The sequence below is a fragment of the Numenius arquata genome, chromosome 2 (genome assembly GCF_964106895.1).
Source record: "Numenius arquata chromosome 2, bNumArq3.hap1.1, whole genome shotgun sequence".
NCBI lineage: Eukaryota > Metazoa > Chordata > Aves > Charadriiformes > Scolopacidae > Numenius > Numenius arquata.
The window spans coordinates 93,098,268-93,117,650 of NC_133577.1; the positions used below are offsets into that span (position 1 = coordinate 93,098,268).

The following is a 19,383-nucleotide window of genomic DNA, read 5'->3' on the forward strand; positions in this document are numbered from 1 at the left end:
TTCAGAGATTTTTCCTCCTCCTCTTCCCCTTGCCTCCCCCTCTCCACTTGGCTTTTAGAACTTGTGGAGTTAGAAATATCAATATTGAGATTTTTCTTGATTATGTGTAGTTACAAAAAAAAAAATATGTCTGTTCCCTGCATAATACAGTACATACTTATTCAGCACCATCCAGATCACCTGCAGACTTGTAAGATTTCACAAGCAACGAGTTACACAAAAATATAAAACCTTTTTGTTAGACTTCTAGTCTAAAGAGATTCAATGTCATCTCTTTTAGTTCCCCGGGTGTTAAAAAACCTCTCTCTCTTTTGCTTGTATTTTTCCAAAATAAAGCAACTTGTAAACTCTGAAGAATCATATAAAAGGACAAAGTGGTGTAAAACTCCCCAAAACAATTGAATAGAAGGAAGTGCTCGTCACCGACTTTTTCCCCCTGTGAAGGCACATTTCCTTCCTAGCCTTCGCTTCACTTATCTGAGGTGGGTTTTTTTAAGAGAAGCATGGGGAGTTGCTAGAGGGAAAATGGATTCTTTATTTCACGTCCTGGTTTCTACCTGTCTTGCCTTGACATTCTCAGGTAAGTGTCTCTCCCCGCTTCCCCTCCGCTGTATTGCTCTTTCTGATGCCGAGCAGAGCCCTCTAGGGCAGCTGGCAACTTCCAAAAACCGAGTCACTCCTTCACTTGGGTTCATACAAGAGGGATGGGGGGCAGGGCCAATGTATTCCGTTCTGTTTAGATTTCTTTCCAAAGGAAAATAAACTGTCTTCTTCTATGCTGGAGATACCTCATCTTTTTTTAAGACGGTCTCCTGCCAGACAATCCAGGAGCTGAGCTTTTGGATAAGCTCTTTGAAGGGGAGATTCCTATTTTTCATTCCTACTTTGTGAAACTCCCAGAGCCAGGAGCTTTCTGTGATGCTTAGTTAGAAAATACTCAGGTCTGTAAAAACAGGGGGATGACAAACCTCAATCAAGGGAAATAAATATACACATTGCATTTAGCACTTTGTAACTAATGAGGCTGGAAATGTTTGAGTAACTGAGATTATAAAAAGCGAAAAATCTGAACAAGATGTGGCAGGGAGGCTGCATTTGAAATATCTAATTCCGTGTTCTGTAACGAGTACAGCTTTTGCTTGGGTAACTTCGGGGTATTTTGATTAATGCATTGAAGTTCTCTTTATTAGAGTGTTTGGTGTTGATCTTTAAGTGTGGTGGCACAAAGAGCTCATCTAACATGAATTAGGATGGTCACAAAACTATCAGCTAGAGGTGTTGGAGTAAATCCAGTAAAATAGATGTACTTCCTATCAGTAAAGAGCCTCCATTCCTGTAACAGCACAGGCACTGAGAGGCACACAGATTTGGGAATGTACTCTTACATGTCTTCTTCAGAAACACGATGAGTTTTAGTAAAACAATTTCCAGGCAGTAAATTATATTGTAAAAAGACTGTGTCATAAAACAGAAAAAAGACTGAGGTCTTGTGTAGATCTCTGTATGCTTTCAGGCAGGGGAAGTGGGGTATTTAGAACTGGTATTTAAAGTTAAAAGTTCTTGGATTTCTTTTATATCCAGTTTAATTATTTTTTTCATTCTAATATCTAATGAAGGTCAAGGTGACCTTTGCCACAATAGGTTGCTTTTCGCATTCTCACTCTTTACATTACCAGCACTTGCATCATGTGGGTTGTACGTCTGGGGTTTTTTTAAAATAGGTTCAACACATGGAAAGTTCAGGAGAAGTTCAACATATAGAAAGTGGGAAGCAAGATTTATTTGCTGATGTATTTTAAATCATCAAGAATTTGCTTTTTGTTAAATAACCATGTGTAATCTATTGTATTTTTCTGGAATTTTCCTCTTCCAGAAGGGTTTCTGATCATCCATGTCCAGAAACAGCAGTGTCTTTCAGAAAAGAGAGGAGTCATTATGGAAAAGTGCAATATGACCAACCTCAACCAGCAGTGGCAGTGGACAGCAGATGACAGGCTCCTCCATGTGAAATCCACCCAGTGCCTGAGCATCTCTACACGCTCTGCCCTGTCATCTCGCAGCATCGTTGTTGATTGTCCCCAGGCAGTCAGGTGGACTTGCCAAGAGGAGGATGGGCTCCTGAAGGTGGCCAACAGCTCTCTCTTTCTCACAAAGCAAGGTCAGAAGGTAATGGCCAAGCAGAGTAAGAAATACCTTCATACATGGATGCAGCTAGAAGCCAGCGAGACGGGAAAACCTGTTTATGTAAATCTGTGCTCAAAGCAAGGTGAGCTACTCCTTGAGGGAAATATCCTGGAAGTTTTGGTAACAAAAATGTATCTTTTATGCTAACTCAAATGTTAAAAATTATGATAATTTATTCATACAGAAAAATGTTTTTCATAGTTGAAAATAGTTCAGAAAAATGTAAAAAGAACAGCTGAGATGAGTGCTGTCTTGTCACAACTGGTGGGGGTTTTAAGCCGTTTTATTTTTTCAGGATGTCTCTCCTTTGCTCTACTACCAATCTTGTCTCATTTCCTTTTTCACTTTTAAACAGAATTGTGGGTACTAATTCCTAGTACTTTTAAAAATTATGGGTGTGTGAAAGTCCTTCTCCCCCCTATTTATTTTATCCTACAAATCCAGATTCAATCTGTCAAGAGCAAGAAAACATCTGAAAACCCAACACGTGCAATTATTTCTCTGATTAACCCAAATCATCATTAGAACAGACATATGGTTTACACATTCACATGCTTGCAATGTCACTTTGCCCTTAGATGCAACATATTATAAGAACACTCAAAATCCTGAAAATGATTAACTGAATCAAAAATCTCAAATTCTTGCAATAGCACTTTGAGATGCGTGGGTCTGTGCACGTACTTATAGATGTGTTGATATACCTGTGTGGTTATATGTTTCCATATCTATAACAAAAGGAAGGTAGAACAGTTTGAGTACTGCTTAATAACACTTGATATCCTGTTGTCAATCTTTCCTGACAGTACTGTTGACATTCTTCTTGCACACTATTAAGCAGTTCTTCATGGTAAATAAGAAAAACCTGCAGACTTATGTTTTTTATTGGGGAACACATAATTTATTCTTGTCTTTACAGAATTAAAAAAAGAACCAAACGGTTTATGACCCAATGCTTTTGCATATGGCCAAGTTTTCAGAGTGTTTAAAACAAATCCTTGTTCTTTCTAACCTTTCTAACCTCCCATTCATTGTAAGGCAGGGTACCATTGCTTTCCAGCAAATTTGCACTTGCAGAACTCTGCTCACAGCAGCAGGGCTACTCACCTGAGTGGAGGTCTGAAAGGAGAGCTTGCAGAATCCTGGAATGGAAAACTGGCCAAGATGCCATTCCAGCCCTCATATATATTTTAGAGATTAAAAAGGCAAAATCATTTGAAGTCCTGTGTATAGGGTGAGTATGGCTTGCTTATTCAAAGACACCACGAAAAGTTAAGATGAGGTATGCAGGCAGTGTTATTTTCTTTAGATAGCTGGATGATGTGTGCCTTAACAGAGTTAAAGTAACCTTACATCCTTTTCTTAATCATCCTCAGAGGAGAGGCAATTTAAGACCAATGAATACTGAGTAAGACAATTGTCATGGCGTATTAAAGCACCTTCTCATCTCTTTACTGTGATCAGTCCTTTAATGAATTTACCTTAATTTTCCTGAAATTCTCTCCATAGGCAGGCCTGTAGATCCACTTTAAGGGTCTCGCTGTGTTATCTCCTTTTTGACAGCTCTGGGAAGCTCTGCTAAGAAATCAACAGGACATTATGATCCTCAATACCTAACTAAGAATTCCAGCAATATAAGAAACTCATAAAGAGTTAAAGTAGTGCAAAAAGATTAATTTTCAAATAATAATAATAAGTACTACAGGAATGAAATCTAATGCCCACAGTGCTAGTCTTGACATGCATATGCATGTCAAAATTTTCAATGCTGAATGTGTAAAATTAGTTTTCCAAGAACATCTGTCCACTTTCAGTGAGAGCAGCAATGGATCAGCCTAAAATAACGTATCCAGTCTATATTTAGCTAAGATAGTAAAAACTGAGCAAAGTCTTTTGAGCTGAAATAGCTGTTTTTCTACTCCTTACTAATAACGTATTTTGATATAATTTACCCTTTGTTTTTATAGTACCCATAAAAATAGTTATATTTTGGCAAAGGAGTAACTCACTGAATTGCATCCCAAACATCTTATCAGCCCAGATACAGTACAAGCTCCAAACCCAACAGCTGCAACTACCTTTTATTCTGGACCTGACTCAAATGCCAAGTATGATTTTTCTGAGCCTGGATAAAGTCTGGGCTTGGATTTGGATTTCAGATCAGCCATCTCAGATGTGTTTGGATATATATTTTCTGCTAGAGTCCTGACCTAAATGGCTCTTTGTGGAAATCAGGATCAGTTTAAATACGTACCCCACCCCTGTTCCATCAGAGATCACTTTAAATCTAACAGCAGACAGTCCTTCTCACACAGAGCCATGGCTGAATCTGGCCTCTGGCTGAAAGAGCTAACATGAAGAAGGGACACGAGGTATCAGTCTCCCTTGAGATGGTGAGATTTCAGTTCTCATCAAATTCACAAGGAGATTCTGGGCAGAGAGTGGAATAGTCTCAATAGTGCTAAGACCTTTTCACTAACCATCTGCTGGGGTCAGAGCTTCTCTAAGCACACGACACAGGAGAAGGGACAGGAATGGAAACAGGGAGGAGGAAAACATGGGGGAAGTAAAGGGGTAGAAGTCTGGATGACTGAAAAGAGCAAAAAATTGTTGCATCCAAGTAACATTTGTGGAACAAACGTCATCTCTTCTTTTGTTTAGAAAGTACCCAGAGCACCACTAATGCTAATGCACTAACACTGATGTCAATTCTGAGTTGTGTAAGCAATTCTTAAAAGCTTCTCTTGGTCTGAGTAGGTTAGTTTCAATAAAATATCCAATTAGAGAACAGAGGCAACGCTATGTGGCACCTCGAATATTGCCAACAAACCTCAAAACCATTGCAGACCAACGATTGTTCACTAAGCGGAGAATGACTTCAAATAGGGAGACACAAGTCCAAGCTGTATCCTGCAGTTATTCATTGAGATCTAGAGACTGTGACACAGCCTGTAGAGCAGTCTGGATGCAGAAGGTGACATGAACTGCTTTTTAATATGGTGCTCTGCACTGCATGCATTTCTCTTCTACCATATCATACATAGTAGGGACATCTCCTGAAGGAACTGTAGCTGCAAAACCCTAGAACTGTGGATATCGAGACAAAGCCCTATTCAAGAGTAGCTGATTTTGTGGAGGAGAATGGTTTTATTACTTACTGTTATGTGCCAAGTACTTAAGAACCATAGTGGGATCTACAAAGATATAAAACAAGTTGGACAAGGAATTCAAATAGCATTTTTTTTTATCTCTTGTTTTGTTTGCAGTCTAAAATAGACAAAATATCAGACACTATGCATGACCCAAAGCTGGATGTGCTGTCTGATGTTCAAACTGTTACCTCCACAGTCCTTCCTCCTTTTCTACCCCAGTTTCTGGCTCTATATTCGCTTTCATGTGAGCTTCTCTATTCCCCTTATCCCGTTTCCAGTTTGCCTGCTTCATATCAGAACCTGAGGTTACTGAGTTCACATCCCCACTGCTGACACTTCAGTGGGTGAGATGGAGGGTAGAAGAGACCAGAGCAGTGCACGCTCCAAGCATGCTCCAAACCACCGGACCAGCAGTAGCAACTGCAGAACATGGTAAGGGAAGAGACTTGCATCTTCTTGGCACTCTTAGGAAGGCGGAAGAGCACCAAGGAAGCTGGAAGAAGCACAGAAATGGCAGCAACCCTTACCTTTTTTTGAGATCACATTAATATCTCTTTAATTTTTCTACACCTTTAGTGTTTGTAATGACTGCAACAATCCGTCCGTAGGTTCACAACAGGTTGGATTTTTGATCGTGTAACCTTTACTAATCTCTCCAGGATAAATTAGAACAGTGAGAATCAATATTTGCATTCCAGCTTTGAGCTGATCCCACTTCTTTCCTAAAAAACAATCACTCAAACCCATTTTTATCTCCTTGAATTATTATTTTATAGGATTTTGTAAGTAAAAGAGTTTGCCAACATCTATGTGAACCCATGAAATACCAAAATGGACTTGATTCTTCTTTCTTTGGTCAAAGCAATACATGGCTGACAACTTTTGCTCAGCTCCACCTAGAAAAAGAAAGACATCAATGTCAGATCCTTGGACATAATTACAAGACCTTGTACACAATCCAATAGCATACTGACAGAAACACAAAGGTAAACGTGTTTTTACATTTTGTAAAAAGAAATGGAGTGTATCTAGGTCTTTGGTTTTCATAAATTTTCAAATTTATGAAAACTGTGTCTCAGTGAGCCATAGCTCAGAGAGTATAGAACAAAATCAGCTCAGCTACTTTCATAGGGAAAAAATGGAATGATATAAACAGGTTCCCAGAGTGACCAGGAGGATGGCAAGTCCTGCTTTACTATTTCATCAGCTGCTGTGAGTGCTAACAGAAATGCCAATTCCAGACAACTCTACTGGTAATTTTCATGATTACATTCTCTTCCCTTATTTTGTATGGATCTCTGTGTAGAAGCTGGAGTGGGTTTCAGCTTCTACATGTCTAAATCTGGGCAACTGAAGGAAGGGCTTATTTCACTTGTCTCAACATGGGTGCTGTTTGCCATTTGAGATGCTCTAGGTTATCGCACCTGACCTCTGACTGCCTACACAGAAAGACATAGCTGTCCCATAGGTGCTATGAGAGCCCTGAGCAGATGCCCTAGGGCACTTTTAATCGCACTAGGTAACTATGCTTAGGCAACTGAACCAGGTCCTAGGAGTCTACATAGTAGCTCCTGTTCTGAGTTTTCTTCAGTAGACATGTAATCCACGGAGTTAATGGAGTCCAGATCTTTAAGTGGCCAAAAATCCACTTCGGGGTGAGCTGGGGCTATCCAAAGAGTCAGAAATAAGGCTGATGATAGAGCTATGGTATTATCACTATAGTTATCTGGGATGTTCTGATAGGACTGGCGCTGAAAGAGCCTTTAAGTGGCTACTTCAGCATTTCAAAAGCAAGGAAGAAAAAGAGCAGCTCAGGATTAGACCAGAGTTGGTAGACATTTGACCTCTCTGACATGAGGTACAAACATCGCTAACTTCTACAACGCTTCAGATGAAGGAGGTAAAAATTTCAAGTGGCATAGATTTTGCAGTTTTTAAAAGGACTACATTAAATGGGAAAGAAAGGACATTTAGTGGATTTTGTCCTTCTGTCACACTCCTATGTACAAAAGAAATCTGAAGTATGCTTTTAAAATAGAGTCTTTATTTTTGCAGCCTATTTACAAGTAGTTAGACAGCTAAAAAGGTAATTCATTTTGTCCTGTGGATCTTCAAACAACCCCTTCTAGTTTCAAGTATTGCTGTCGGCAAGTTAGATGCAGTCTTGCAGAGTATTTTTTCTTATACAAGAGATATCTGATTCATTTCTGTTTCACTAGCAATTCAGCCTTAGTTTTCTGAAACCGTACTTTAATAGGGCAGGCAGATTGACATGGCGCAAGCTATTTCAGAAAGCTGCACCATGCCGGCTCGTCTGAGTCTGAAGGCAGCACTGTAGAGTTCTCAGTACTTGACAACCAAGCAGCACTCTTACTCATCGTACACGCAAAATGTATGGATTTCCTTTCCTCGTAAGCAGCCTGCTGCTGTGCAGATGGATGCAGTCCGCAGGACACCCCATGGATGAAATATGCTCTCAGTCAGAATGTCATAATTTCTCCTGGGTGTGCTACTGATGATTACAATGGTATGTTCACACACTGTATATCATTCAGCCACTAGTGATCAACGTCAGTGTCAGTGCTGCAGTTCTGTTCCCATGGACGGTTTAATGACTGATTTCCAAAGAGACTGCTAGAACAATGCTAAACACTTCTGAAAAATCCCACTGTTGAGATTTCTGTGTAATTTACTGATGTCCAGATGGGAGGTAAGTTTTTTTCTGGTTTAAAAATTTGTTGTGTATAAATCTGTTTGCTTGGGTCTTATAATGTGCAGTTTTCTTTTATAAGTTGGAGAAGGGCTATTGAAGAAGGTCTATGAGGATCTTTATTGTATGACCACAGTGGCTTTCCTTGAAAAGAGAATATAAACCTGGATCCCAATTTTCTTGAAGTGAGGGCAGATAGGAACCCTATTAGTCAGTCCAACGTAGCATACATGGAAAATGCTGGTATATATATATATGAAGTTCTGGTATGGCACAGTGCTTAGCACATGCCATTTCCATCCATAGGTTACAGGTAAGAGACTGTTGTCAGTCTTTGCTGGGAAAGATCCTTTAACTGGAAACCCAGGGTAGCCCTGAGCTTAACAAGAGGAGTCAGGTTGTGCAGTGACCAGATGCTTGTTCATGGTACCTCCTCGGGCTGGTGGAACGTTTGTGAGGACCAAGGGTTTTGCTTCCAGGAGGGTCAAGCTCTCCCCTTGGCTCCTGCACCAGGAACGTTGGTTATCCCCTGGCTGCCGAGTCCCGTAAATGTCGCTGGCAGCACCAGCTTCCCTTTTATGGACCAGCAGCTTTCCTGAAGCACAATTGCACTGGAACGCAAACGTCTTCCTGTTGGAATCACTGCTATTTGTCTGTAAATAAAGCCAAGATTTTTTTTTAATGTGTTATTAAGTTGGGTGTGTAAATCTATATTTAGGAACCCAATTGAGTGGCCTTTTTTTCCAAGCAGCTGCTGACCACTCAGATGTACTTTTTTTTTAGCCATCTTTCTATCAGTAAGTTCTACTCCCTGCTGAACTTGGAGATATCTGAGAGGCACAGAGCCAGTAGGCTTAATTCTTTCCAAGTCCTTGGGGCTAGCATTTTTAGTTGCCTACCACAGCCTTTCAGAGACCCCCGACAAATAGGAGATCTGCAGGAACAATGACTGACATGGAATTAGGCTCAGGCTGGACTTTTGTCAGCTGATGGGTTTATTTCAGCAGGTGAAGACAGCTTGAGCATGAGGCTGTCCCTGCCAGACTGTTCCCTGTCCGTTTGGTGGGGGCCGTGACGTAGGACCACAGCAGACTCTGCACCATAGGTGCTCTGCAGTGGATTCTGCAAACACAGCAGCATGAGGGTGATCGTGCAGTGTTGGACCAGACCTGAGGGTTCGATGAAACCCTTTTCACAGATGTAAGAGAGAGCAGAACTAGGTCTGTAGTACTGTTTTCAATGCCTTCATTTGGAAAAAATATTTGATCAATATTTTTTGTAATTAAATGGGAGACTTGGAGATTTTTATTCCCAGAGAAGCACAGTTAGATAAAAGGAGGGAAAACGTTTAATCTGGGTATCAATCCACTCCAGCAAACCAATCCTTTTCAAGAGCATCCAAAACTGTGTACCAGGTGAATGCACTGTGCTGTTGAGCACAGGAAACACTTGCATTAAAGTGTCACTTACAAGGGTTTACAATGTCACTTTTATTTCTGGATGCAAATGAGAGTACTGCAAGTTTCTTTATATAAACATGTTAACATATATATTTACACATACTCAAAACCCCCATCATGTTGTCTTCATGGAAGCTCACCCACTGATCCTTTGGGTAAGAAGTAATCACACATTGGCCTGCTAAGACATCATTATTGCGCACCAAGTAATTACATTTGGAAGTTTCTGCTGCAATTTAACCCAGTCATTAATTTTTTTTTTTTTTGAGGGTTTGTGAGCTAAAATTGTTATAAATGGCAAGCAGCCCAGTGGCTCAGCAGCAAAACAAGGTTCTGTCATGCTGGAGACCCCAGTTCAAGGACAGACAAAGTGTCTTGGGCGCTGAGCCAACGCACACTAGCTGCACTCCAGCAATGGCAGGGCAGCTTTTTGTGAGGAGAAGGGGCCAGTGAGTAATTCCAATTGCTTTTCTGAAATGTGATGCTACCAGATGTAGAGGCCACAACAGCTTGAACCCTGCCCTCACAGCCACAAAGAAAGGATATTAAATACATACCAATGGGGAGGAAGAGCCATGAAAATGTGGAGGAAAAATGTGTAGTAAAATCTTTCCTGCGCTCTAATTGCAACTTTGGCGTTCTCTGAAGGATACGTGACTAAAAAAGCAAATCCACCATTATATTTGCAGACACTTCAGTTAACTGATACGATTGTTAGCTGAACCTCGGAAAGGGAGCAGTCAGGGGTTAGTATGGTCTCTGCATGGGACTGGTTTAAAAATGCAAGAGGAATGTCCCATGTGGGCACATGGAACTTATCTTGAACAAATATTATCTTGAACAAAAAAAATATCTCGAACAAATGATCTTGAAAAATTGTCTTGAACAAAGCCGTATTTTGAACTTACACCTACAAGAGGCAGATGAGGGTCTGGCCTATGTACTTATAAAGGGGGGGTGGAGTTGACTATATAAAGCTGAAACTGTGTGCTGTTTGATAGACTCAGCAAGTGAAAAAGCTATGAGTGAAAACATTGTGGTGTTAATGACAAAGTACAACCTTTCTCTTCACTTCAGAATCATTGATGGACTGTATTTAAAAAGAATGTTATGAATGTTCAGGGAAAATATGTTTTTTTCTGCTTTTGTTTTGCACAAACTTTGGTATTGATGCAAAATACAGATTTGCGCTGAAAATGAAAAACTATAGAACTGACAGGTGCACTTAACCTACTTAGGACTCATCAGCCACATTCATTGGCATATAAAGAACTGTTCATAAAATTGTAGAGCTGCTTTTAATTACTTTCCTTCACGTATCTTAGATCTCCAAGATGCAGACACTTCCATATGGAGTACTAGAACTACATCCCCCCCTTTAAACGCTGTTACCTCTGGGCCTGAAAATCTGCTGAAGAGCAGCACAGAGATGTTCATCAGAAACGTGACTGAACACTTGAGTAAAAATCTCATTGAGAACCTCTACCTTGACTTGAAATCTGCGGTAACAGAGAGAGCCTGGATTCCAACAACTACTCTTCAGTACTTTAGCACTACAGAAGAGGTAAGGCAGAAGAATTATTGATTGATTTTTATTAAGCCTGCTCCACTCTGTGGAGCCTGATAGCTATTACAGGTGGATGTTCTGTGAACTCAAAAAAAAAAAACAGTTACAGGACTAAGCTTTGTTCTTTATTTCGATGGGATGCTTTGTTCATGCTGATAGTGCCCTTTGCTAGAAGCACAGCTGCAGAAAAGCTCTTCGTCCTCTGTGCAGCAGCACAGCCCTAGTGTGCACAATGCATTGGGAAAATCTCTAAGCTCGAGGGAAATGCTCAGGATGTGTGAGGAGCAGTGGAAAGCTCATGGATGTAGCAGGAGCCGCAGGAGCCACAGGAGCCTGGGGCTCACTGCTCTCAGTGACTTAGGCTCTGCCATTGGTTTGTTGCATGACGTGAGGGTCTAGCTCTAATTACTCTCTAAGAATCGCAGTACGTTTTATGAACTTAATTAGCATAATTGAGTCCTAAAATTACATACATGGTTTTACAGATCAAAGCAAGTGAAATCTGAATGCTTTAACTTGCCTTACAAGGAACCCTGTCCTTGACCCTGGTCAGCTTATCTACTGACCGACAGGCAGAGCTGAGACACACAGCTGCTTCTTGATCTCTGCTCTCTCCAACCACAAAGAGCCCTGGCAGAGGAGGGGAACAGGAGTGCCAGCCCCCTCCATAGACATAGCTAACAGTGGGCATTCGGTACCTCTGCATCAGTTTCCAGTCTCATTTTTTTGTGGGGGCAAAGCATAGTTTAGTAATTTGAGAGCAAATCTGGAATCGTCATTGGCAAAAAGTGCACAAGCTAAAGCATGCAGGACATTATTGGTCACTGCATTGACTTCAGCAGTGGTTTAGAACTGAAAATCCCTAAATTCCCTGTGGCTTCTTGTCCAGGAGACCACACTGCACTCAATATATTGGGGCAGGCAAACATATTGCTTCAGTTATTACTTTGGGTGTCAGTGTTACTGTGGATGAGACTAAAAAATGTGTTTTGTATTTGGGAGGGCTGTGGACAGAGCAATCTGTGCAATCTGGTATGAACAACATCACTAGAGACAGGGAGAAAGGAGAAGTAGTGTCACCCAGCACTAAGTTGACCCAAATAACCAACTCGAAGGTTTACGGACCCTGACACTGCTGTTCTAGTTCTGATGAGCAGCAGGGACTGAGCTGATGGTGGATGCACTGCACCCTGTTCCAGGCTGATGGAGATGTTTCTTTTAAAATATGATTACTCTGCTTTGGTGCAGGCAGGCTGAGCTAATTTCCCCATGCCCTCTGTCCAAATGCATACCTCCTGCACAGAATTCCAGTCTCCAAATGGAAATGTCCTATATAATACGGTATTATCCAAACTGCCTCCAGCACTCCTACTGAATAATCCCACCACTGCTAGAGAAATGGCACCGTTTGAACTGAAGCTACTGCCTCCTGTGTTCCTACCCCAGTTCACCCTCTGATTCACATGATTCACACTGAGTAAGTTGCTTAGGTTAAAGCTTTCAAACCAGAATCCTGGTGACAAGCACTCCAAGCATGTCCACAGGAAAAAAAATCATTAATATCTGTCCCTTAGAGCCTCCAGATGGGTCTGGACATTTGAATCTAGATACACAAGCTTAACGTCTTTGGCCTCCATCTCTCAGTTTCCCTGTCTTTAGAGTGGAGTTTAAAACATTTTTGTCAAACTAGCAGGGACGTTTAAAGGATTAACCGGATTTAACTTGATACTTTGAAAACACATAGACTAAGTGCTGAGTATTGTTAGGAAGACAATACTTTCTATGAAGAGCATTTGCCCAGGCTAGGTCCTCTTGTTTGTAGAAGTAAAGCCTTGATGTTATTTGGCTGTGAGCGTACCCGTTTTTTTGGGGCGGGACACAACGGTGACACTTCAATTGAACAAAATGTTTGGTTTAGGGCAGCCTTGGATTTCAAGTAAAACCGCAGCTTGCACTTTCAAGCCATGACAAAAGCTATGCAAAGCCCATTTCCTCTTGATTAGAGAGACACACAGAGAGGCTGGTGTTAAAAAAAAAAAAAAAAAAAAAGTCAGGAAACCTTGGGAAAGTGTCTGAAAGGGACTTTGGAGCCTGCTATTAGAGACACGTCCGGCCACTCCCAAAACTCACTTCCAGTTCTTTTTTTTTTTCTTTTTTCTTTTTTAAATAGTTTCTTGGCTTGCCACGCAGATCAGTAAGTGTTAAAGGCTGCGTGACTGCTGATTTGCTAAAAGCCCATTTATTCAATACCAGTCTGGAAATAATTATTCGTATTATGTTGGCTATTCTACATAAGTATCTTGCCACCAGTGAATTGTGGAGCCCTCCTGTTTTATTCCAGTGCTGGCATAGACATCTGTGTCAGACCTTACCCTGACAGCAGCTTTGTTCTGGATAACGTACTGAAGGAAGTCTCAGGACCTTTAATAAACCAGTACTTTCTCACTAATATAGCACAGCGGTTTCAAAGATTTTACAATAGCAAGAATAAGAGTAATAAAATAGGAACTTCTAAATTATGGGCAATGCTGAGAAGCAGCAACATCCCTTTTCTCCACACATTATCTTATGTTAGCTGGAAGAGACAGACAGACATTTCCAAGAATCTTTAAATTGTACTTGTGGTAGGTTCAATTTCTTTTCTGAATTTTAAGTCTGCACTCTTGGAGTTTCTTTTTCCTTTCACATTTTACATCTACTTAACTAACTTACACCTACATATCTGAATTATATCTTCCCTGCAAATTCAGATTACAGATGTTTTCAAAAATCCTTACTATGTGAGCTGCACTTTTCAAGAAAAGGCAGATTACTCCAAATATTACCCTTTTCAGCGAGGGGTTTGAAGTAATCCAAACATGCCGATAAGCCTTCAGATTTGCTCTTCTCCATTGCTGGTAAAATATTGGTATGGTTTATGCCATCAGGTCCAAAAAGCATGATCATCTAAAGTTGAATTTACACTGTAAAACTCTCTCACCTTGAACTGATTACAAGACAACTATGTCATTTTAGTCCGAGTTTAGGTCTAATACACACCTCATATTTTCCATCATTTGTTTATCACTGTACTAGCTCTCTGGGGCACAGTCCCTCCTTTTGTCTGAAGTGCGTAAAACATCTCTTCCAAGAGAGATCTTATTCTGCAATGAGCTTGAAAATAGCATAATAACCAATGTCATCATTTAAGGTGATGTTCATAAAGTTATTAGTAATCCAAAAAGCCCAACACTTTCAAGTGCCATGTTGCTAGGACCAGATATGGGGCTCCACTGGGAGAGATGAAGGTTTCGACAGGTGCAGGTACCACCCACAAGTGCTCAGACCATCAGTTTCTGAACAGAAAAAAGAGAGTTAAGGTTTTTTAGACATTTGTATCTTGTTTGATAGGCTGATGTAAGCAGCAGCTCCCCTAAAAGACAGCACCTTTTTCTCCCTAAAATGTGGAAAAAGTAAAATGGAAATGGCAAATTTGCTTGCAGTGCTGCTTTTAAAAGTTAAAATCCCACATGTATCACGCCGTACAGAAAGATGCCATTCCCATCGAAGAAATGTCAAATTCCTCCCCCTTTATGTAATCCCAAATTTACCCCATGGCCACTAGTTTATTGTCTGTCTGGGTATCTGAAGGTCCCAAACCCTTCTGGTTATGTTTCCTCTCCATTACACCAACCCACATACACATACATGTGAGTTTTAAGAGGCTGAAACCTAAACAAGAAGGAAAAGGACACGCATGACAGAAATGGAGAGCTGTGCGGCGGCTGCAGCCGAATTCGGAGCTGCGCGCAGCTCGTTTGGGGCAGCCTGAAAACAGGGAGAGTTTCTTGCTTTCCGTGGTGTGTGTAATTTTAGCTTGGGAGTTTTTCAGGGGATGTGGGAAGGAATTGTTTCAAGGACACAAGCCCATGCGGAACAAAACGGAAAGCTGAGATAACTTGGCCACTGACAGACGGGCTTCTCCTTCGCCCGCGTGTGGGGCCGCGGGAAGCAGTTCGGAGTTGGGCTCTGCCGGGAGTCTTCTTGCCGCAATGCCTCTGGTCATGGTGCCATGGGGCGGGGGAGAGGATGGAGGCCTTGGCGGTCCATGGCTAACCCTTAAAAACGTCAATGTTTGGGACACAGGAGCTAGAATTGCGGCTTAGGGATGGCTGAGGCCAAGAGGAGGGTGGGCCAGGAGATAGGGCGGGTGTGAGGGGTGGCAGGCATGAGGAGAAGGCAGCTTGCCAGGCGAGATGGCCATGAAGCAAGGCAAGCATGAGGCGAGGCAGCCATGGGGCTAGCTAAGGCGGCGTCGAGTGAGATGCAGCCAGGGTGAGGCTGCCGCCCCCTCCCACAAGGGCACCAGCTTGAGGGGGCGAAGGTCCCCCAAGAGCTAGGAGGAGCAGAGGGACAGAAGCCCCAGGGGAGAGCTGACACAGGGAGGAAGCGGCGAGGAAGGAAGGGATGTGGGGTGGGAGAGGAGCCAGGAGGAAGGTGGGACCCACAAGGAGCGAGGGGCAGCATCCCGGGACCCGCCGCCCGCCCCGCCGAGGGCGCGGGGGCGGCGGCGGGCGGCGGGTCCCGGCGGGGGGGTCGCCTGGCTTCGCCCCCCGCAGCGATGGGCGAGGAAATCGCCTCTTGATTGCGGAAGTCGGCGGGAAGGGCTCCGGCAGAGTCAGCCCGGGTCAGAATGGCAGCCTGGGAAGCGGCCGCCGCCTCCCCCGCCTCCTCCGCTCCTCCTCAACTGCGGGCGGGCGGGCGACGGGCAACCCCCCCCACACCCCATCCCACCCCACCCCACCCCACCCCGGTGGCCGGGAGGCGGCGAAGGCGGCCGGGGCAGCCCCGATCGCATGCAGCAAGCGGGCGGCCCGGCAGAGGGCTCGGCGGCCGCCGCGGGGAGCCCGGGCCGCGGAGCGGGGGGGCCCCCGGGGCCCGCCGCGGCCACTTCTCTTCTTCATCACCCCCCCCATCCCACCGCACCCCACCGCCTGCCGCCTCCCTTCCCCTCTTCCCCTCCCCGCGAGGGTTTTCGGGGTTAAAAACTGTCGGCGATGCTGAGCTATGGAGCGGGATTCGCCCTGTGGACGGCGTTGGCCCTGACCAAGGTGAGCTGGGGGGGGGGGAGGGGGGTGTCGGTGCGGGGGGTCGGCCCTCTCAGGTCCCAACCGAGCCGGAGGGGATGGGCACAGACGGGTTTGCCCCGCACCGGCACCGCACGCACCGGGGACGGGTTTGGGAGGCGAGCCCAGGGGGACGCCGGCGGTGCCCGGCGGCTCCCCCCGAGCTTTCCCCGCTCTCTCCGCAGGCCGCGCCGGGGGAGGCGGCGGGACCGGGATGCAGCGCCAACCTGACGGAGCGGCGGGTCGCCGGGCAGAGCCTCCGGCTGCGGTGGGACGCCGCCGGCCGCGCCTGCAACTTCAGCCTGAGCGGGCGCTCGGAGGACGGGGAGGCGGCCGGCTGCCAGCCCGCCCCCACGGGCAACGGCTCCTACGGCTGCAGCCTGCGGGGCTTGGAGGCCGGCACCTGGTACCACCTCCGCATCGAGCCGCTGGCCGACGGGGAGCCTCTCAACATCTCCCTGCAGACAGGTACGGGCGGAGCGCGGCACGGCAGGTGCTCGGGGGACGGGAGGGACGCAGGCCTTTTCCTACCCGCCCCCCTGGCTTCGGGGAGGAGGAGGGTGATGCATTTACAGCTACTGTAAACTTACAGGGCTTGCTGAACGTCCTGGGTTTGAAGTCTCTTTACCCCACTGCCTAAAGTTAACCCAGCAGGCTTGAAAGGAGAAGGTGCTGTGCAGAGAGAGTAGGTGTGTGCTGGGAGTACGTTTCTGCCTCTCCTCAATCCCTTAAGCTGCCATCCAGCAGAGCGCTTTAAGAAGTAGTAGCCCGTAGCATCCCTTGTGCTCATACAAACCTTCCTACTATTGGCATTGTAGTTCCTCAGGTGAGAGCTTATTTATTGTGTTTAAAATACAATCTATTTCATGGCAAGCAGATCCTGTTCAAGGGCAGCTTAGTGTTTCAGCCCATTTCTATACTTTTATTCTATCTAACCAGAGTCTAAAAGTCAGAAAGTAAGGCTGAAACTTTTTGCTTGTATGTTTTCCTTGAATACAACCAGTCAGGTGCTACGATACACAGTTGCGTGCAGCGCACTTACAGTGTCCATGACTGGCTGTAAAAACGTTCCAGCAGCCTGCCAGAGTGCAGCCAAGGAAAGCCGCCTTTCTGCGTGTGTGTTTGTGTGTGCATGTGAACAACTCAGCTGTGAGGCAATGAACGACATAGGGCCACTGGCTGTAGTGGCAGAATTGGACTCTTCCTACCTGTATTAGTGTTTTCTTAAAGTTGATGAAATATAATATTGTCCAACATCAGACTGGTGGTAACACACAAAACAGAGATGTCTTAAAAGAGGTCCATCATGAAACGCCTCCCTGATTTGCTCCTTATATCTTAGCTTCGGAGAGGTTATTTTGCGGTATTAGTATTGAAGATTACAGCAGCCAAATACTTAACAATTACCGGTTCAGAGACATCATTTACTGTCAGACCCTTTTATCTGCATTAACTGTGCAGATGCATTAAATAGCCTCCATTACTTTGCTTTGGTAATTCAAGTTTAAAAAAGTCTAGTGACAAGTGTGCTGGTGTGATAGCCATACGGTAAGGACAAGTCATGTCACTCGGTAAAAATGAGTAATAGTTTCTATGCAGACAGTGATTTAAAACAGTGTCATGCATCGTGAGAGCTGTTTTTAATATCGATGATTTGTAATTTGAAAATTGAAGGAATAAATCAACCGTTATCGGTGACAGGTATAAATCACCACCATTGCAGGATAGTAGAGATCTATTATTGAGCAGTTGCGTAGAAGTAGAGAAAAAGATACCACTTTAGACCACATTTTGATTAGTACATAATAATTTAGACAGTACCTTGTACATGTCATTATGACTTTTTTTAATCAGTAAATAGATTTTGCAAGAATATGAGATGATAAAAGGAATTGGAAGAAACTGCTGATTATAGTCATATTATGTAACTGATGTCAGAGTGAAAAGCTTGATTGAAGTCTGAGCTGAAATACTGCAAATTATTGGACCATAATTGACGTGAGGTTTATGTTTGGATTTTGTATAGCAGAGATCGGTCGAGAGCATGAAATAAGAACAGAGGAACCATGTAGGTTTCCTGCAAAGACAGCTACCTGGATTGTCCATGGTTCCTCAATTCCCTTGATTCAGTTACATCCATTGCATTGCATGATCATGTTTAAAATACACAATTAGCTCCCAAATTTGTGAATTTATTTTTTCCTTAAGAATATACAGGGTTTGTTATGCCTGTCAACAAGCCATGTTGCACTGTCAATACTATGCATTTCAATGCAGAATGAGGGAGGATTATTCCTCTGTACAATTCCACTAGGGGCAGCATTTTAAACCCGCATTCTGGAAGCCCCTTTTCACCTGTTCCTTTGTAACTTGATGTCAGTAGTTTTGTTTTACGCTCTACCAAGCCTGAATGTCCATAGGCATGTGTTCCTGGAAACTATCCTGTGAATATGGAAGTATGAGCAGTATTTTCAGCCATATTGTAAACAAAATTCCCAGTGATTTGAATGGTAGTGGAACTGAGCTATCATGAGCCGTCTGAAAATATGATGTCTGAGCATGGTACTCAGAGAGGTTCCCCTCCTGAGTCCTTTGTCTAAGAAAGATGGGTTAAGCTGTCCTTTGGAGGTGCCCAGCTTTCTCCGCTGGCTATAAAAGGAGCCTAGGTTAAACCAGGCACCTGAAGTTTAGATGGTTGAAGTGAGAGGAATCCCATCTCATGTGTTTACTTTTGCAAAATGAGGCTTTAAACATCTGTATTGTCCCGATGCAATAAATGTACACAGATAAAGTCACAGATTTGTTTATATACCTAGTTCAGAAGCTTTAACTTTTGATCATATTCAATCCTGTTACAATTTTCGTGTGCTTGCTCCTGTTACAAGTTCACTTATCATCCTGTTTCTTATACAAAGAAATGCTAAGCCTATAAAATCCAAAATATTTCGTTACAGATTTTGAGCGTGATCTGTTCTGATTAAGGACTTAAGGTGAAAGCAATGAATAATGTGTACTGTGGTTGCAGTTGTAATGTGAAGGCTTGGAGAGGACCAAATCCCTAACTTAATTTGACCTTTCGAGTATTTAATTTCACATTAAAATCATAGTTATGACAATGAGTTAAGTCTATGTTGTTTGCAAGTTTGATATTCCGATAGAGTAAGTACACAGCTCACCAAGACTGCCTGAACTCTCAAGTAACACG

The 19,383-nt window shown here is 43.5% G+C and overlaps 1 protein-coding gene across 1 annotated transcript in view; it reads left to right on the forward strand.

The window, feature by feature from the left end:
- The first annotated feature begins 481 nt into the window (after window positions 1-481).
- Window positions 482-19,383, forward strand: part of PTPRB (protein tyrosine phosphatase receptor type B) — a 56,720-nt gene continuing 37,818 nt past the window's right edge. The window contains exons 1-4 of the mRNA XM_074165270.1: window positions 482-580; window positions 1,874-2,266; window positions 10,832-11,070; window positions 16,364-16,646. Coding sequence (XP_074021371.1) covers window positions 526-580; window positions 1,874-2,266; window positions 10,832-11,070; window positions 16,364-16,646 — 970 coding nt within the window. The 5' untranslated portion in view covers window positions 482-525. The remainder of the gene's footprint in view (window positions 581-1,873; window positions 2,267-10,831; window positions 11,071-16,363; window positions 16,647-19,383) is intronic.